Below are 19,084 nucleotides of genomic sequence, written 5' to 3' on the forward strand. Positions count from 1 at the left end.
AATGGACTACCAAGGAGGGTTCGTAAAGTGTCTGTATGTGAATATTGCATGCAGTTAGATTTAGGTATTCACTAATTGACATAACAACTGAAAGGCAAAGTACATGTGGCAAAATTTCTCTTATAAGAGCTGTTTTGTTATGTATGCTGAAAGTGTTGCGACTAGAGCAGCTTTCAGTTGGGTGGCAAAAGTAATCTGAGATTGCGATAATTTTGCTTTACTTCTTACCATGGTTGGTCGAGAAAACTCAGGCCACTTTCTCAACTAATCAAATGCAAGACTGAAACGCTGAAATGTATTTCTCGCGCTTGAGGCACTACATTGTGAACAGTTATCCGTGACTGTATCGATTATCTTAGCCATAGGTAGTTAATACTATATCATTTAACCTAATGCTGTTAAAACGTATCGCTTGATGTCTTCTGTCTCCGTTGAAGGGACGCCTACAAAATACCACTTTGTTTGTTTTATTATGATTTAGTTAAAGATGGATTTTTACTCATTCAACGATGCAGTTACAGTCGACGGAAAATTTTAAGCTCTGTGAATTAAATTATGACATAGGATCCATTGGCAGTTTTCTTAATGCTTTAGTTTGTAAACGGAAGGTAAATTTTACCGGGCTGTTTTAAATGTATTTCTCGGATCAATATCAGTATCTAAGCAACTGCCCACCTACCCATCCCCTAACCCAACGTTAACCCCAACTTGTCATCAATCGACTGTTGTTGGGTTAGGGGAGGGGTAGGTGGGCAGTTGCCCAGATACTGATATTGATCTTATTTCTCTGAATTTCGTGTCCAGCAACAGTGGGCTGATCTCAAGAGAATCAACTTAGTTCAGTTTTCTTTGCTTTGCAATTGCCATATTTTAGAGAGATCTTTCATAAAAGTATGAACGCGAAAAAAAAAAAAAGTATTAAAGGAGGGAAAGATTTCGACTTTCGATTTAAAAAAAGATTTTTTAGAAAAGCAGTATATTCACTCTAAAACAGCACATTTTGCTTTCGTTTTCAGGCTGCTCAAACCTCCTTACCACACCTTTCTCATCGACAGCCATATTAAAACTACCTCGACTAGAACTGGGTAATAATGCATAATGGTATACAATATTGTTAAAACGACCCGACTATGGAAAATGAAGAAAATTCATAAAAAAGCACAGAATGCAGGGAAACCAATCGAGAATGATTCCTCTTTGTACCTTTTCGATTTTTCTAAGAAAGCAAATGAACATATGTAAAATGTATATTGAAAGTCATCTGGGACTTAGTTGACTCTGCTATGTCTGAGGCGATGCAGGGATTATAATGTTTAGAGAAATTCGATACTAGTCCCTCTCAAGGGTTAAAGTGTTGAGTGCCCAATGGTTAGTTTTGCGACTCTTACTCGAAACATCTGTTCTAATTATCTAACATATTTATTCTGACGTGACTGGGGTTTTTTTCATTATAGTTAGACTTGTTTTGTCCTTAGCTTTTCAATCAATGTGGGAGTTGCATAAGCTCCTTTGCTTTTATTCTGTCTCTTCTTCTCCGCCTCTTTTTGATAGAGACTGCTGAAATGTGTTACAAACACGGGCAACGGTAAAATCAACAGCAAGACAATCCCAAAAACCATACAACAACTCGCAGTAAGTTTGCCGAGCAGGGTCCTGGGGACTTCATCGCCGTATCCTACCGTTGTCATGGTGATGATTGCCCAATAAAAATTTTTCACGATGCTGCTGACTGCATCCTGTTCCTCGAAGTAAAATAGAAAGCTTGAGGATAGAATCACGCCCATCAGCACGCACATCATTAAAGACGATAGCGTCCTCCACGTCTCCGTGAACGTTTTTCCAACAAGTTGTAAGCCGTTGCTATAGCGACTGAGTTTGAAGACGCGAAGCACGCGACACAGGCGAATGATTCGGAGCACACTGAAAGAGGTGACTTGCAAATTCATCTCCGTTCGCCAGCCGTAGACAGCTAACGTAATGAAATACGGAACGATCGCCACCACATCCACAATCCCGAACAACGAAGTAACAAAATTACATCTTCTCGGTGCAGTATAGATTCGTATTGTGTATTCCGCCATAAAAAATAAAACAATAGAAGTTTCTACAACAAACCATATGCGCGCAGCGGAGCAGTCTTGTAAATAAATCATGGACGTTTCATTTATGGCAGTCATTTGCAATTGATGACTTACGTTATTAATTGTTGTTTGTGTTTTATTTCCTGCGGATTGATTCCATTCGCGGTGGGTGTTTCTTATTTTGTCTTCAGGGCAATTGAGCTCTGGCACTGTCTCCAGACAAAAGGCAAAAACTGACAGTAGGATGATACTAATTGAGATTCTACCCCATATCATACCTGCTAGGCTGACCCGAGGATACTCCAACATCAACCAACATCTTGTTCGCATATTTTTCTCACGCTGACTACAATTTAAGTTTTGATCGCGTTGGATTTGCATTTTCAAACGTTGATGTTCTTCGGGTGCTGCCACTGCCTCATTGACAGCCCCAGAGCTTCTTTTGTCCGCTTCCTCTTGATCTGTTGTAATTCCATAGAATTTGAGCTCTTCGTCAAAGTTATCTTTTGATATAGTTTCAGGTCGTGAAAGGATTCCATTCGATTGATAGAAAAACAATATAAAGTGGAATATTTCCGGGTCACGATCTAAGAAGTATTGGTCCCTGACGGGATCGTAGAACTCGACCCGTCTTGTTGGACATCCAAGCATGGTCTCTGGATATTGCTCCAGCGTTGTTTGGAAGGTTTCAAATTGAAATCCTCTCACGTTAATACGAATACGCCTTTTGCGGATCAGACCGGTTGCATTGGATCGCTCAAAATTATCAAATGGCGGTGTTTGATGAAACTTCTTGCAACCGTCAGGTACGTGCTCTGGTGAACTAAGGCTTATTGCACTCATCGTCAAATAATTTCCAAACTCGCCAATATCACGATAATTTCACAAGAGAGCGATTAAATGCGGCTTTTTTTAACACATGCTGCTTCAAGTATTATCCCCGAGCAGAAGATGCTTGCAGTTCGTTAATGATGATAACACATCTTAGGGTGTTATTGGTTATGTGAAAAACACTGAATCATGATAAGATCGCCAACTGTGAAAGCACGGCACGTTGCTGGGAAAAACATGTATCAGCAAACATAATCAGAGTAAATTCGTGCAAGAAGCGATCAAATGTTTATTTTAGAAGCCGGCAGGTGTTCGTGAGTTTTTCTAAAATCGTGAGACGTTTGTTTATCAATTCAATCTACACCAATCTACCTCACTTCAATGTTTTAAGTTCTTTTGTTACACAGGTCGAGGATGTAAACACAATTTATCTCAGCTTTCGCGAACGGATGCAGATGAATAACTAAAAAACAAATTTCTACTATGCAAGGTCACAGCAATAAGTTTGAATCCTCCGCTGGTATAAATTACATTTTTGGTAATTATCTCGGCAGCAAAGCTGTCAACATCTGAAAGAGAGAAATGACTTATTAGAGAGAACCACACAATTTATTTCTGCGTCTATTCTAAATATGCAGATCTATTTAAATGAAGTCATAATAACCGTTTTTCTCTCAAACGATGCAGCGTCCTTCAAAATTCATGACAGGTGCAACTCCGTATACTTTCCTGAAACCCAGGGACTTCCAGAGTTTTGACTGGACGAGTGAGTGATTTACAAAGGATGTTAGCTGCTTTTATGCTTGTATCAGACTGCCGATCTTTTTCTTCCGGGAAAGGTATCTTCATCGGTGATAAATCCCGTATTGACAACAGAAAAAACAAAACAAAATAGGGAAAAAGAAACAGCTTATTGGCTAATTTGAAATACTCTTGTAAGGCTTTAGAAATGGTTAACCATAGCGTCGCTAATTGCTAACGTCTTTCCATTAGTGTTCGGTTCTGTCAGGGTTTTTTTCCCCTCTTCTTAAACTGTTCGTGCGCTTGGTAAGATGAGGATTTTTCAGGCTGTAGTGAAATACTAAAAAGCTTATATTTACGCGTGATACATATCTCACATCTCAAATGAGAAAAGATTAGAATGAAGGCTACCCTATTTAATATTGACCTACAAATATATTCCGTGGAGAAAGAAATAAAAAACCATACGACTTGATGTCTAAATGAAATAAAGCGAGAAAAAAGCACTCTCAGGAAAGAACCACGCTCACGTTCTGTATTTGATTCTAAGGGCGTTATCAGCTGATTGTCACTATGGTTGTTGCTGAGTAGCAAAAAAATGCAGTGTCCATTTTCTTACGGATCAAACTGGCGCTATGAACTACAAAAACGAAGACGACACCAATTGGTGTGGATGAATTTTGAATTTCAACTGATAGCCTGATATAAGTATGATAAATATGGATACAAAAGTTAATTGTTCCTATCATGCTTCTGTGATGGAAAGTCAATTATTCGATGGTTTTGGATTTGACACTTCATCAGCCCTAAGGTCAGACTATTGGAATTATAGCCGCAAGGCCCTTTTTGTGCAGATCACTGAGAGTAATAAGTGATGATACGTGATAAAATTTTTAAGTAATTGTGCGTCTAGTAGATATCGCTTCAAGACTTAAGATTTTACACCTACTTATTGAATGTTTCAACGAGCGATAATAAAAGCAGTTGCACAAATATAACCGTTGATCATGAGTTTCAACGCGTGCCTTGCACATACCGGCTGTGCTTTACTTCTCACAAAAGGTGTAACTTGAAAGCGTGCGCAGCCATGTTTGAATTAGAGTTAGAGTGGATAGTAGGGGCAGGGAGTGGGGAAAAGCAAGAAGACTATTGCCCCACCCCCTCCCCACTTCTTCCTTTTGACTGTCGCTCACCCCTTTGGTAAGCATTTGTTTCGCTCTCAACCCATCTCTTCTGTGTAAATCAAAGATATCAGCTATCATTTTTACGAAGAAAATACCGAGAAAACCCTCGCTCACCGAAATTAGGCTTACAAAGGTTGCAAAACAATTAAATGCCCTCACCCCCACTGAAACATATGGCCTGCTTTTTTTTAATGGCGTCTCGTTGCCACTTTGAGGTTTTTATGAAAGCACTTTCGATCTAGGTTAGGAGAGGATATTTTTGATTCGACGTTTCGAAATCAAATTAAACCTACGGGTATCGAAGGTGGCGTGGCTCGTATTAAGTAACTCATGGCGTTTGCTAAAATGGTCTCAAGTGATCTAGACACCTTCTCCTGACATCCCGGCTTGAGCGAGTCAACCCAATTTATTTATTCATTTATTTTAGATTAAAAAATAAATTGTATTCAACGAACGTAATACAATAGCCAAAGTTAGGCTGAGGCGGAACGTTTCCTACAAGGTTCGGAAAATACCACGCAACTCGCAAAATAACCGTGCGTATCAAGTTATATTTTGACCATTGAATAGGCTGCATGTATTGCCTGTCTGATAATCTACCTTCACAGAAAGGGAAAAAAAAAAAACAAAACCAGGAGCTCAGTAATGGACTCCTGACAAAACAGATAACGAGACAAAAAAAGCAGGAAAATTAAAATTGAAGATAAAAATCAGAATAAAAAAAAGACAAAAAGGCGAGCTTAAAAGCCTTTTTGACATAAGTATCATCGTTAACTGTGTCTATATACGGGTTGAGCTGTTGTGCCAGCTTCGAGCGAGAAGAGATTGGGACGAGACTCACGGATAAAACAGGGTGTGTCTCAGGAGCATCGTTAGCTATGTCACGCCATACGGTATTGTGCGTCCGCTTTCTCTTCGCGCAGCTACGACCCACAGGCTCAATCCTCATCATCTCATCTATTTTTTCTATGCCGTCACAATCTTTCCTGTGATTAATAATATTACGTTACGTAATTGTTGAGCAGTTCATGACAGTCACGCAAGAACCGCGACAGGTTTTGCTTATGACTGTCATGTGAACAAAAAGTGAAACGTAAACTGTCACGGTCGTTTGCAAAATAGCACTTTGTTTACTAAAATTAAAATTCATAAAAAGGGAAAATAAAAATGAAACAACTAAATTTCCAAATTGTGCGTAGTTCTTCAATCAGACACGTACCAACGTGCATTCGTGCCCCGTTCATGTCCTGGCGAGAGAAACAGAAATAAATGATAATATCCAATTCTTGGAAAGATATTGATGAGTTATTTGTTTTTATTTTTGTAGCCGTGTTTTCACGTTTGATATGCGGAGTTTGATCATTCTCTACCACTTCCAGTTTTTTTTTGGGGTCAATTAGGTAATGATACCAAGGTAAGGAATAATACCGATGACAAAGATCTATTAAATATCCGGTAAACATTGCCCTGTGTGAACCATTTGTTTCCGGTTTTATTTCGCACCGTGACGAATTTATCATGAGGAGTGGTGGCATGTGATTTGCTGCTATCAAAAAACGCTATGTGGTGATAATTTTTTCTCCATTGTATTTTTAAACCAAGGATTCTTTTTGTAACTTGGCTCTCGTCGTTTGAAGCCCGTCTGGTCGTTAGCGGTGGAGAATGTGGTTTCCGCCCGAAGAGGGCGCAGAACTTTTCGACTTTGAGCTTGAACCAGGAGGAGGTGACGAATGGGGATATAGCGACCACAACGAAGAGCTAAGACGAGTAATTCTATATTTAGTGCGCGAAAAAAATTCTATGCTGGTGAAACTCCGTGGACTATGTGCCTTGCGAGGTATTTTGCAAAGCCTTTGCACAGAGCCTAACCGCGAACACGCAATCTTCTTTGAAGGCGCTGGTGAAATATGTGCTGAGGATTCTCTTGTTTTGAACGCGGACGCCGGCCTTCAGCTTCCGACTCGGAAAGCTCACAGAAGTGAAAAATTGCACTGCGACGAGAAATCGGTGACTTTCAAGCACGACAACACGAATTATGTTTATGGAAATACAGACAGTTCGACGGTGAGTTGTTTTGTTCTCATTGACAAGTGTAACCCTATCCCTCACTAGCGAGCATGCTTGTAATGTTATTGTGATTTGCAAGGCCTCGGTTGGTTATATTTGATACCCTGTGTTAGCGACTCACGAACTGAAGTGGCCTTTTGTTGACGTTGTTTGACTCGTCGTGTGAATGCTCGCTGCGATATCTCCAACTCACGGAATCGATTTGCCACGTGGTGTTTACCATTGCTTGGTCACAAATCTTGTAAGTTTACTTTTGTTTTGCAAATTGTACATTCACTGGCTGCTTGGCTGATTTCAGCGATTTCCCCACGCCTACATTTCTGACTCCAAACGCTGCGCTCCGTGCAGTGCAGACAGCTCATTTCGATCGACGTCTACGCCATTCTTTTGCAAAAATCACCCTCGTATCGACAGCAGAAGCTAAAAATTAATGAACAGTGCGACATCATGACACTAATTTTGAGCTGGACGACTCCTTTCGTGAATGGTGAGTCGGGCGCTTCTTTGTTTCCGCGTGTTGACTATCGGTTTGACATGTTTCGAGGTGGAGCGCCTTATTTCCTTCTTTGTGCAAAACCAATCGCCATATTAAGTTACAACAAATTTTTGCCGCGGTCGCAATTCATTTACCCTCTTATAACCACTAATACTCTAGTACATAATTACAGGTTGAGTTTAGAGACGGTGTCTTTACAATTCCGTTGGTGCGTTCAGAGTAAATTAACCGTAATAAACTATTATTCATGCTATGCACCAAAGCGCCGCGATGTTTGCATCTCGGCGATCAAGGCCGCCTATTAATCGTTTAACAAGGCTGATCGTTTTCTTTCCCTTAAGAGGCCATATTTCTGCTATTTCGCTCGTGGGTTTTCTCTTAGAACTGGAGCTATCCATTCAATGCATTGTGTCGACAAGACCTACAAATTGACTAAACGAATAGCTATTGTTTTCGGTTTTCATTTGATCGCGTGCCAAACATCTCTTCGCATTGTGCAAGCGGATGTCGTTTTCACGCAGTCGTAAAATTTGGTACACAACGGCTGCAGTTTCCAGCTTAACTCATCTCTGACTCTTTGGAAACAAATCGTATTTACAGCTTCATGTATTATTGCGTGTCTGGCTGATATTTTATTCACGTTTGAACCTGTATGTCGTGATTTCGGTGAAATTCGATGCCAGACTCGCGGTTTTTCTTTGAACGGCTGTGTCTGTTCAGCTTGTCTGCTTTTCGATGTAACTTGTTTTTAAATTCAATTTGCTGGATTCTATTTTTAAAAGTTTTCAATGAGTTGGAGTGAATACACGTTCGCGGAAGTTTTGTAAAGTGTGTAGCGGACTCGTTGCAAGAGAAGTGAGATCACACGATATCTGCTTGCTAAAGATATTATGTTGTAATACAAGTGGCATTTAGGGGTCTTGGAATTTTCTTCATTGTCTGCGAAACTTTTTCGGCTATATTAGACGTTTCTGTCAAATCCTGACCTGCATATGATCTTTTGATGATTGCTAAGTTTTGCCATGGTATTCAGACATTACAAACTTAAAATTCAGATAGTCCCATAAGCAACATGGTAACATCAATTGCTAAGCTCCTGCGGCGATATTAAATTTAAGCCCTTTTTTTATCCTAAAAAGGTCATCTTTGTAGAAATACTGTAATGTAGCGATTTGATCTTGGAAGATTTTGTGACTGCTGGTGTTATTTAAACCACAATTTCTCTAAGAGACTGAACAGCAGCAACTGATGTACACTTCAAAATGATCTCCTCTGAGATGATCATGATTTGAATATTTTTAAGTTTATGGCTTTATGCTTCAATGACTCCTCTCTCTGTTAGATATTGGCATAAACAAGTTAATATTTTACTATGGAAAATACCACAACATACCAAAATATTCCCCTTAATTGCATTCTTTGCTAGAACTCTGATGAACAATCAATGAATATTACTAATTTCAGTAAAAAGCTAAATTCATAATTAATTCTATCCACTTATCTTTGATAATTGAATTTTTTTTACATTTATTGACATTACACTTTTATTATTATTGTTCATAAACTAATGGGGTCATTCTTAGTTTTATAGAGCATTTTTAACCTTAAAACCCCTAAGAGTGACTAACATATAATTTTTCCTCACAATATCACCCCTAAATCATACATTAAGGTCCAAAGCATAAGGGAAATAAATAACCAACTAAAGTTGCCCCTGATTATAAATCAAATTCTCCTTTTCAGCATCATAGGAGATGTATAGAGAACAGTGTGGGGAACTTGCATGCTAATGTTAAAATGTAAAGGGTTAATGAACCAATTCACCCCCAGAAGATTTAACATTTAACCTGTGACTTATCCTTGGAGTTTCAATATACTTTCCCATAGATACACTTACACCTGAATTTTAAATATCAAAATTTAAGCATAGTTTTAAATTTGAGGTCTATTAATCATGTTTTTCAAGCAGATTGCAATCAAGATGTTATAAAGTTTCATATCTTTGTAATGTCGAGGAGCTATGAAAGATTGAAATTCTTTTCCATGTATCATTTAAACTAATGTAATGCACTCATTATTTCAAGATCACTGTGTTACTTGTACAGACTATATTTTCTATTCCTTGCTGAACTAATTTTCTATTTGTTTATCAATACACACACACACACACACACACATATATATAATATATATATATATATATTATCAGATGTTTTTGACTTGATGCTTAAGTGCTGCCATCTGATCAGATTAATGCAGATGAAGATCTGAAGTAGATGTAGGTGCTTATGTACAAACAAATTTGGAAGCATAGCAGTGTTTCCTTTTTTCATGTAACACCAAAATTAAAACTTTCTTAATTCATTTACAGAGAAATGTACATGAGCTACAGGGAAGAACACTATTGAGATATTTGGTTAGACAAATATCATGTTCTCCTAGCCCCCAAACTCTTTACATTTAAACATCAGTATGTATATTCTCCATTCTTTTCTGTTGATATTTCCTGTGTTTGTGGTAAAACAATCAAGAGCTTCCTTGGTTAGGAATCATTTTAGTTATTCTCATGACTTGAATGTTTGATTCAGAGGTGATATTTTATGGATAATTTAGAGTGAAGTCACCTTAGGGGGCTGAAGGAATAATAGAAGAAAAAAGTAAAGTGTATAAACAAGACAAAACTGCATGGATTATTTCTTCATGTACCCTCTTAAACTTTGATTTAGAAAAAACTGCAGTACATGATTTCTTGGTTATTAGGTCAACCTTATCAGTTCATTCTATTTAGTTTAGTGATTACCATTGCTCTCCATGCTGTTTTTCACACACATCCTAAGGTGATGATGAACAAAATTTGTTTAAAAATCAAGGCCATCTATAATTGATGATCATTTTCTTTACTCTTATAACCTCAGTGTGTAATTCATTGATAATACTATTAGGAGAATTTACCCAGATGCTGGTCACTCTTTGGGATCAAAGGATGAAAAGATAATTGTAGCAATCTTTTAAAGAATGGGTTTCATATGGATGTTTATAAAGGAGATTTGTTAGGGTATGGTGATTATAGCCAGTGCCAACACTTTAACTCCCATGAGTGACCAAGACAGGGTTTCTCCTTACAATTTCAATAAAATTTCAACCAGATAAGTGTTGAGAATAAAGAAAAATATCAATTTGGGGATAACTAGTTGATATAATACTAAATTCTCTGAACTAATATTATAAGACTTGTTATGGTTGACAGTAAGGAGAATCGCAAATTTGATCTGGAAGTTAAAGGGTTGAAAAGAAATGATCATGTTTAAAATAATCAACCTTGTTAAGATCGTTCAAAATGTATACACTGGTGATGCTCTTTGCTGATAAATCAAATTATCTAGTTCTATAGCATTGCTGCAATTTGTTTGTTCTTTGTTTTGACTTTTTTCTGTTGTTTTGTTCAAGAATACAGATTTGATCACAAACCTACTACAAGCTAATAAAGAACTTCAAAAGCAAGTCGGGTTATTGGAAGAAGTAACTCGTGATCAAGAACCAAACGGAAACTGTTGTGAAAGTGAGTGTTGAAATAAGAATAAGTTATGGAAGACCCATGCAGTGGCTTATTGTTTGGTGCATTAGATTGTGGGTCGAGATTTCTATGTTTGAGCCCTGCCCTGGCTATGAACCTGTTTTGTGTCCTTGGGACAAAGTCCAAAATTCTATTGAGAGTATAAAAATATATGGGTAATTTGGTATTATCAACTGAGTTAAAATAACATAAATTGGCCACTGTAAAGAGTTTAAAAGTTGATGTATTAAGTGTTAGCCTTTGGTCAGAGCTTCCTGATACACTCTCCCACTTACAAAGTACCACACTTTCTTTAGAAACTTACCCCCTTTTAAAATATATGGGGCATCAAAACTGCAAATTGAGAAAATGCAATCACAGAGAATTAAGAAACATTGGGTTCATGCTCAGCTAGAGAAGATTTTAAGTGAATAACAACATTATGAGCCATTTTTTTGGTCTGTTAGGTACATTATTTAGCAAATTTTGGTAAATGCAAATGGTACATCTGTAAATGTTTATAGATGTGCACTTGCTCTGTGATATTTATTCTTTGTTCTCTATTGATTGATTTATTTTTTATTACCATACTGTAGGGTGCTCAACACTTTTCAGATCTCAGCTTGTGCAGTACATATCCAAGACAAAAAAGCTAGAGAGGGCCCTGAGAGCAAAAGATGTCCTTTGTTCTGCACTAGCGGAAAAACTAGATGTTATGAAGGACGAAAAAACCTCAAGGTCAATTGGGAGAACAAACATGAACAACAGCAAGACAAATGGGGGAGATTGCTCTCAGCTAAAGGACGAATGCAATGGTTGCAGCTGCTCTCAAGACCAAACTGCAGAACCCTCTCGAAATCAAACAAGGAATTTTCAAAATGAAGGAACCAAGGATAAATCAGATCAGTCTGTGGCAAATGGTTGTGTTGTTTGTTCAAGTGATGGGCAAGTGGTTTTGAAGACGAAGTTTGAGAACATGGAAAAAGAAATGAGTCAAGTTACAGAGAAAATGAATCAAGTTTACTCTGAGAAACTACAAGTAAGTTAATTGAAGTTAAGAACTTCTTTTCTCCCAAGCATCTCAGCAGTCTAGAATATAAATTCCCCCAGTCTGATTGGCTAATTTCGCGCATTCCAGCAGTCCACACCGCTCTTAGTTTTGCAATGTGCTCTTTTCAATCGGTTCATGAGAGAGACTTTAAGATGCAAATTTTCGTGGAAGAAAAGTCAATATTTACACACGCCATTCACCCGTGCAGCAAACAAACAAACAGACATTCAGAACTTTAAAACATACATTTGAATTTACGTATAATAACTCATAAACTTTCCATGCCATTTTTAACTGAACAGAGGTAAACCTTAAAGGATAAGTCATCATTATTGAAAATGTATAATAAAAGTTAGATCATTGACTGTTTTTAAAGACAAAATCGTTGTGATAGTCCTCTAACCCGGGTTTTTACTGCTGTTCAAAAGCTTACATCTGTCTTGAGTACTGCACTCGGCCTGCGGCCTCGGGCGGTATCCAAGACCCCGGGCACAGTTTTTCCCAATACGGACCTTCCGGCTAGTGAATATCATACATATCTTAACATGGGGACTCAGAATTATTTCTTTGTCCCTCGCTCGTGACAAGACGAAAAAACATCTTCCTCCATATCTTATTATCTCAGAGATAGCTGTGTTTTCGTCTCGTCACGATAGTGGAACAAAGAAAAAATTCAGAGTCCTCATGAGGAATCGACCCTTAGACCTTAGAATTCCGCGCTCCGATGCTCTTCCACTGAGCCACAGAGACGCCGGCTGTGGTGAGCAAGGCCCATTACGAAGTTCATATATAACAAGTGTCCTCTATGCTGCTAGGATCAGCAATGTCGATAACGTCATGTCCATGTTTTTTTTTTAAAGAATGATCTTGTATGTTGTTTAGATTTGTTTTTCGCAAAGAGCATCACTGATTCGTTAAAATTTTTATGTTGTAGTTTTGTTTTGAGTCCATAATGTCTCTCATGATTGAGGGAAACAGTTGACGAAACAACCAGCGCTCGAAAATGAAACTTTTATAATCGGAATCATTTCAGTTGTATCTACTCGCGGCTCAATTATTCATGAGCAAACCCAAAAAGAATGGAAAAGGAAATTTAAGGGGAAAATAGAAATGAAACCACATGTAACGAGGTGATGGATTCACTTACTTTGACGCTGGATTGGAAGCTCTCCAAACGAAGTACGCAAAATGATTGCTATCATTTCAGTTAATGCAAAGATTTCAGAAAATAATGAAAGTCCACAATTCCCCTTGAGCGCCACATTAGAGAGCGCCAAATTTTCCCGCCTTCCGATACGCTTGCACATCCGGGCATTTTGACAGGGTGACCAATCAAAACAAAGCGCGGGAAACGCGGGAATGACTTTTTAGTCAAGATTTTTTTATGGCTTTATTTTTGCCAGTTTGGTCGGTAAACATCTCAGAAACAATTTTTAAGTCAGTTTTTATACTATTACTTTTCTTTCCAGCTGGAAAAACGCTTGAAGGAATTGCAAGAAAGTCGCGAGAAAGATGAAAACGAGTTGCGTGGCGAAATAAACCAACTGCAACAAGAGAAAAGGCAGCTACAGGAAACAGTTGTACAATATCAGGCAAATGAACAGAAGCAGAAACACGAATATGACCAATTACTGTACCGAGCTCAGGAAATGCAGGAAATCCTTGAGAGAGAAACACAAGAAAAGTTCGCTTCTATTGCTGAACAGAAATCTTTGAGGCAGCAGGTCGAGAATCTGTCTAAAAACATGAAATCATTGCAAGTAAGCTTTTTGTATTTCTTTGTCCGTTTGTCTGAATCTAATGAATAAAAAAGGTAAGTTTTAAAGAAACTGTGGTGCTGCGTCGATGGAAGAGTAAAACAAGGTAATGTAGTATTATTAGCTGAGTTGATAACTTAAATTGGTCACCGTAAAGAGTTCAAAGCTGACGTTTCGAGCTTAAGCCTTTCGTGATAACGAACGACGAAGGGCTAACGTTCGAAAAGTCAGATTTGAAACTCTTAATGGTGGCCAATTTACGTTATCAACTCAGTTGATAATACCAACTTACTTTATCTGAATCAAAGCCTCCTCAAAGCTTTTGCAGAGAAAGAGGGTCAGATAAATTATGCCGGCATAATTTAAGGCATAATGTTATAGTCAGAGCATCGAGCATATGCCAGCATTATGACAGAACTTCTTAAAAATCCCCTTGAACTTACAGTTCAACAAGAGATAAAATCTGTAACCTGAATACCTTCAACAGTGACATCAAGCCAAGCGGGGAGAAACAACTGAGCCGTTTCAAAATGAAGCAGGTGTTCTTAATTGATTCAGACGCTGGTTTGGTTCGGCTTATATAAAGCTCCGCGGCTCATATAGAGCTCCACGTTTAATTCATTTGTTTGACGGGCGTGCCACTTCATGGTCTGAAGCAACTGGCGCGCCATTCAGTATTTCGGCAGAAGCCTTAAACAACAAGACTTGTTAAAGTCCTAATGATTCATGGATCTTGCTTTTGCCAACAGGTTAAAAGCGAAGAATTTGTCCGATTTCACTGCGATCAGGAGGATCAGATTGACGACTTCAAGAGACTGAAGAAACATATTCACGATAACGGTTTGCCTAGCATCGAACAGTTAATTGCTCTTCAGAGACAGGTAAGACTACGAGTATTCTTCTGTTCTGTCTGAAGCTTGCAGCTCTGATTAGTAAGAGTTAAACCCAGCCCTGTTTTCGTCTGACCCTTAAGTTCCTTTGCCCAGCTCCCCAAAAGCGGTTTCTCTCTTCAACCATTTAAATACTTCTTTCTGCGTAAAAGACATTAAATGACTACATGCCAACTACGTTACCTACTTGAACTTATTTTCAGTTTCTCGTCATCCTCTTTTTTCTTCATTCACAGAACGAAACATACCGTGAAGAATTTTTGAACGAAAGGAAAGAGAAAGAGCGTGCCTTGTCTCTAAAAGACAAATTGAAGAGAGACCTGGAAAACTATCAATCTCGTATCTCTTCCCTTCAGGAGCAGGTAAGAAGTGTGCCATGTACAGTGTGTTCTCCGAAAACTTTTTTAGCGGCCAGCGAGCTTCTCCAGTACTCATCTAGTGCATTTCCAGCACTTGTGGTGGGAGCACTTTATTGCCAGCGGATCGATGATAACAGTTAACAAAGGAAATTTACGAAGCAATTTTTTTTATCAACATTTGTGCGACCAGTGGTGATTTGGTCTTTGAAATGTCCTTTTTTATAATTAGAATACAATTGAAGAATATGTCCGATATTCGGTATGCACCATATAGCCACCTCCTGGCCGAAAAAACAAACAAACAAAAGAAGGGGGGTGGTTTGAAATTTTAAATGGTCATGCATTCCCAAACTTAACTAAATTCATTTTTCTGCTACATTTCGAACCAATTTCAAGCAATGTAACGTTGCTTTTTTCCTTGGTAGCCTGCCTGCGGCATGTTTAGAAAGGGTGTTGGGGGGGGGGGGTAATGAAGTGGAAGGGGGTAGGAGAAATTACTTCGACCCCAAAGCCCCCCCTCCCCCCAGCTATTTTACCGTTTGTAACTGACAGTTTCGGTATTCTTGCTTTTGCCTAGGTCTACAAATACCGAGAGCACATCTACTTCTTGCAGCAGAAATTCAAGCAAGAAGGAACTGGTAGCCAACCCGTTTCTCCTATGTTCGACATGCCGGGGCCTTCTCAGGGGAATAATCTTAGCAGACTGTATGGTAGCACTGCTACACAGTACATTAATGAGATGTTGCTGCAGGGTAACACCCCACCGAAGTTCCCTGCGTCACCGATTCCGGATGGGAAGAAGCCTTTAGTAGGAAAGCATAGCGATGGATCCGGAAAACCGTGGCAGTTCCAGCAGGTTAGAGATGAAAACGTTAGAAGACTAAATTACAACATAAAAACAAACAAACAAACAAAGAGACATGTTAAGTTTTGACAAAGGGTTAAACATCGAAACGTCAGCTGTAGAAACACTCGACAGTGGCCACTATGCACTGTGCACTATCAATTGACCAACCAAATGATCTTGCAGTACTCCCCTCTCCTCCCCCACTTAGTGCCCTTGCACCCGTAAATATCCCGGATGTGTACACACTTCTGCGCGATATGACGTAGCATGACAGTTTCTTCAGAAACATGCCCTCTTTAAACAAACGGAGTTGATGACTAAGCGACCATCTCAATGATGAATAAGTTTCTCAACCTTAACAAAATATTAGCACTTTTATCAACGAGCAAAGACGCAAATACAAAAATACTAATTCCTTCCAAAAATAATAACCCAACAAATAATCAGACAGACAGTTTTAATCATTGAATGTTTTCATTGGTAACAAAACAGTTAATTCATGACATCTTAAAACTGTCCAGGGTAATTCATGACATCTTAAAACTGTCCAGGGTAATTATGGTCGATACGGCCGTCAGATGTCGGCTGAGGAGTGGAAGTCCCGCGTTCCAAATCAAGGTCAAACTTGGGACACATTCCAATATGGCTCAAACCAGTCCCCCGGTAGGCTATCCTCTGCTGGCAGTTTGTCCTCTGTACGCTCTGGTTCCTCTTCGTCAGAAGAAGTTCCAGTCGAAGCTCAGATAGATGGTAGGACAGCGTTTGGTATGGGAGGAGTGGGTGGCCGAAGACAAGGCCCTCGACCCACGGGACTACCCGATAGAACATTGGATGAGACACGTGGAATGCAACAGAATTATGGGTAGGTAGACTTCGATCTAAAATCTGAGCCGAAGGTTAAGACCAGATAGATAACGTAATTAGTACCTTAAAGGCTCGATTCCACAAGCTTCTGTTTTTTACTGGTAGAAGTAACTCATACTAAGAGTATGTAACTTATTTTTCACCATGGTTAATGGTACCGTATCTATTTCCAGAGCCCCATCTTCGTCTTTTGAGGCGTGGTCACCAAAGCCCCAAGGTTATGCAATGAGAGGTCAGCGGCGCTACTCATCTCCCACGGGCAGTGGCGTGCGCTCACCAACCACTGATTACTGGTCGTCCCCGCAACATATGGGGGGGTTCCAACGCTCTTGGCAGTCGCCAGCTGAGCATGTACAGTATTCAGATTCGACGCAGGCCCCTATGTCTTCTGGGTTGAGGCCAACCGCAGAACCCTGGCCACCAGCGGTCACTACGGTACCCAGTAGCAGTCATGCGCAGTCGACGTTGACAACGAGCAGTCAAGGAGATACAATGACCTTTATGTCAGGTGGGATGGGTATGCGGTAAGACGAGTTAGGAAATGCATCACGCGCCGTTAAGTCATCTTCTACAGTAGAATCAGTTAACTAGCTCTACAGTCTGAAATTGGCTGCCTTACTTAACTATACCCCACTGAAGTGAAGCGGCGTTGCGAAGACGAAGCAGATTTTTAGGGAAAATGTAGTCTTAGTAAAGGAAATTTTTCTTTATTTTGCACCCATGTTTGGGATGAGTGGTTCGTAGAATTATCATGGTACGGTGTTTGGTAATGAGGTAGCTGAGGTAGCAATTTAGTTATTACATTTAGCTCGAGTTGTGAAGCTAAAGAGTAAAGTAAGTCCACTTAAACGAAAAAAAGGACTGAACGCGGAGGCTAACGAGCGAAAGCGTTTTGGTAAATTTTGTTGCCTCTCATGGCAAACCAACTGAACAACATGAAATGACGCTTTTTGATAAACAGGATGAGAATGGTTTATTTTCCCCCCCCCCCCCCTTTTTTTTTTCACTTACCATTCCTCTTTCCTGTCGGTCGTGATTTCTTTGTCATAAAATCATGTGCTTGTGAACCACAGATAATTGTGAGCCCTCTTGATACTAACGTATTCCAGGATCTTACACAATGGAACGCCAGAAAGAGCGAGCAGGGGAGCAAGTGCGTAATGACTGGCGTGTGCGCTAGTTAGAGAAACGGCTTCATTTTCATTTGCCGATCGAGGCACGCTCGCTTGTTTTGTTGTTTTGCGTCTTTCCACTTACCGAGAGGCTTAAACGTACTTAGACGATACTTAATGAATAAGGGAAAATAAGTTTGGTTTTGAACAAAGCCAAATGAATTGTCGATTGAAATAGCTAGCATCTTCTCCTTCGAATGGACGACGCTTATTGAAACGAGTTCTTTTGCAATTTGAATAACCTTTTACGAAGGTTGCGAAGTAAGTACGATTGTAAATAAGAAATGTTTTGTTGCATTATCTAATATGCTCAAAAATGAAAATTGATTTGTTCACCATTACGCTTATTTAGACAAATTGACCAGGAATAATTCTAGCGAGGTTTGTAAATAGGAAAGTTCTAGCCTCTCTATTGCACGTTTTGTTGTACTTAGTTTGCGCTCGACTGAATTTCTAATCAATTGCTGATAATTTAATTGCGAACAGTATTTACGTTAAATATTTAGTGAAATGAAAATCATATTCAAATATCGTTATTCGTAAAGAGATTTATTTTTCCTTTGCTTGAACATAGTGGATATACTTATTTATCACAAGGATGAAAAAGCCAAACTATTTGTTGAAATTTCTTTGGAAGTATATGAAGTGTTAAAATTAGATAAACCAACATCAGTCTATTTAACAAGATGAAATTAGTATAATGTAGATAGAAGACAAAGATTTTTTGTGGAATTCGTTAAAAACACTGATAGTTTTTTTACTATTTTACACAAGAATTAAGGGATTCATAAGATTTATTTAGGTATGCATACTTAATGCTCCCCAATATTTGGGGGAACGAGAAATGGAACTAAGGCGCACGGATCAATAGAGCCCTTTTACACTTTTTCGATGTGTTCGCAGGGTGAAGTACAAACGGCGTTACATTACGAAATTTGGTGAGTTGAGAAGAGTTTTAAAATGAACATAGTTCCAAAATAACATCTTACAAATGTTAAAAAAAAAAGAGAAAAAAAAAATGGTTGGAACTTCTAGTGGGTTAGCGGCGGGAATCGATAGTAGTTTTCTGAAGGGAAACAGATTCAGTATTATTCATATTGGCTTCACAGTGTCATACTTGACGAGCACTGTTGTAGAAGTAACTAATTATTACTGGGATTCTTCGTGTTTTAGAAAAGCAGTGTAGTATTT

At 38.9% G+C, this 19,084-nt stretch overlaps 2 protein-coding genes across 4 annotated transcripts; one reads left to right on the forward strand and one right to left on the reverse strand.

Annotated features, from left to right (window-relative positions):
- Positions 1-1,010: 1,010 nt before the first annotated feature.
- On the reverse strand, positions 1,011-3,098 carry LOC131770591 (potassium voltage-gated channel subfamily A member 1-like). Its single transcript, XM_059086312.2, has one exon. The coding sequence runs from the start codon at positions 2,922-2,924 to the stop codon at positions 1,455-1,457; it is 1,470 nt and encodes a 489-aa protein (XP_058942295.2). The 5' UTR covers positions 2,925-3,098; the 3' UTR covers positions 1,011-1,454.
- Positions 3,099-6,360: 3,262 nt separating this feature from the next.
- Positions 6,361-18,037, forward strand: LOC131770587 (putative leucine-rich repeat-containing protein DDB_G0290503). 3 transcript variants are annotated; one of them, XM_059086305.2, is made up of 9 exons: positions 6,361-6,901; positions 10,848-10,959; positions 11,550-11,992; positions 13,474-13,764; positions 14,511-14,642; positions 14,888-15,013; positions 15,588-15,866; positions 16,409-16,719; positions 16,895-18,037. In XM_059086305.2, the coding sequence occupies exons 1-9, from the start codon at positions 6,500-6,502 to the stop codon at positions 17,247-17,249; spliced, it is 2,451 nt and encodes an 816-aa protein (XP_058942288.2). In that variant the 5' UTR covers positions 6,361-6,499; the 3' UTR covers positions 17,250-18,037. The 3 variants fall into 3 exon arrangements, with proteins under 3 accessions (XP_058942288.2, XP_058942289.2, XP_058942290.2); XM_059086306.2 differs by lacking the exon at positions 6,361-6,901 and adding an exon at positions 7,008-7,145; XM_059086307.2 differs by lacking the exon at positions 6,361-6,901 and adding an exon at positions 7,190-7,391.
- The last annotated feature ends 1,047 nt before the right edge of the window (positions 18,038-19,084 follow it).

This window comes from Pocillopora verrucosa, chromosome 5 (genome assembly GCF_036669915.1).
Source record: "Pocillopora verrucosa isolate sample1 chromosome 5, ASM3666991v2, whole genome shotgun sequence".
Lineage (NCBI taxonomy): Eukaryota > Metazoa > Cnidaria > Anthozoa > Scleractinia > Pocilloporidae > Pocillopora > Pocillopora verrucosa.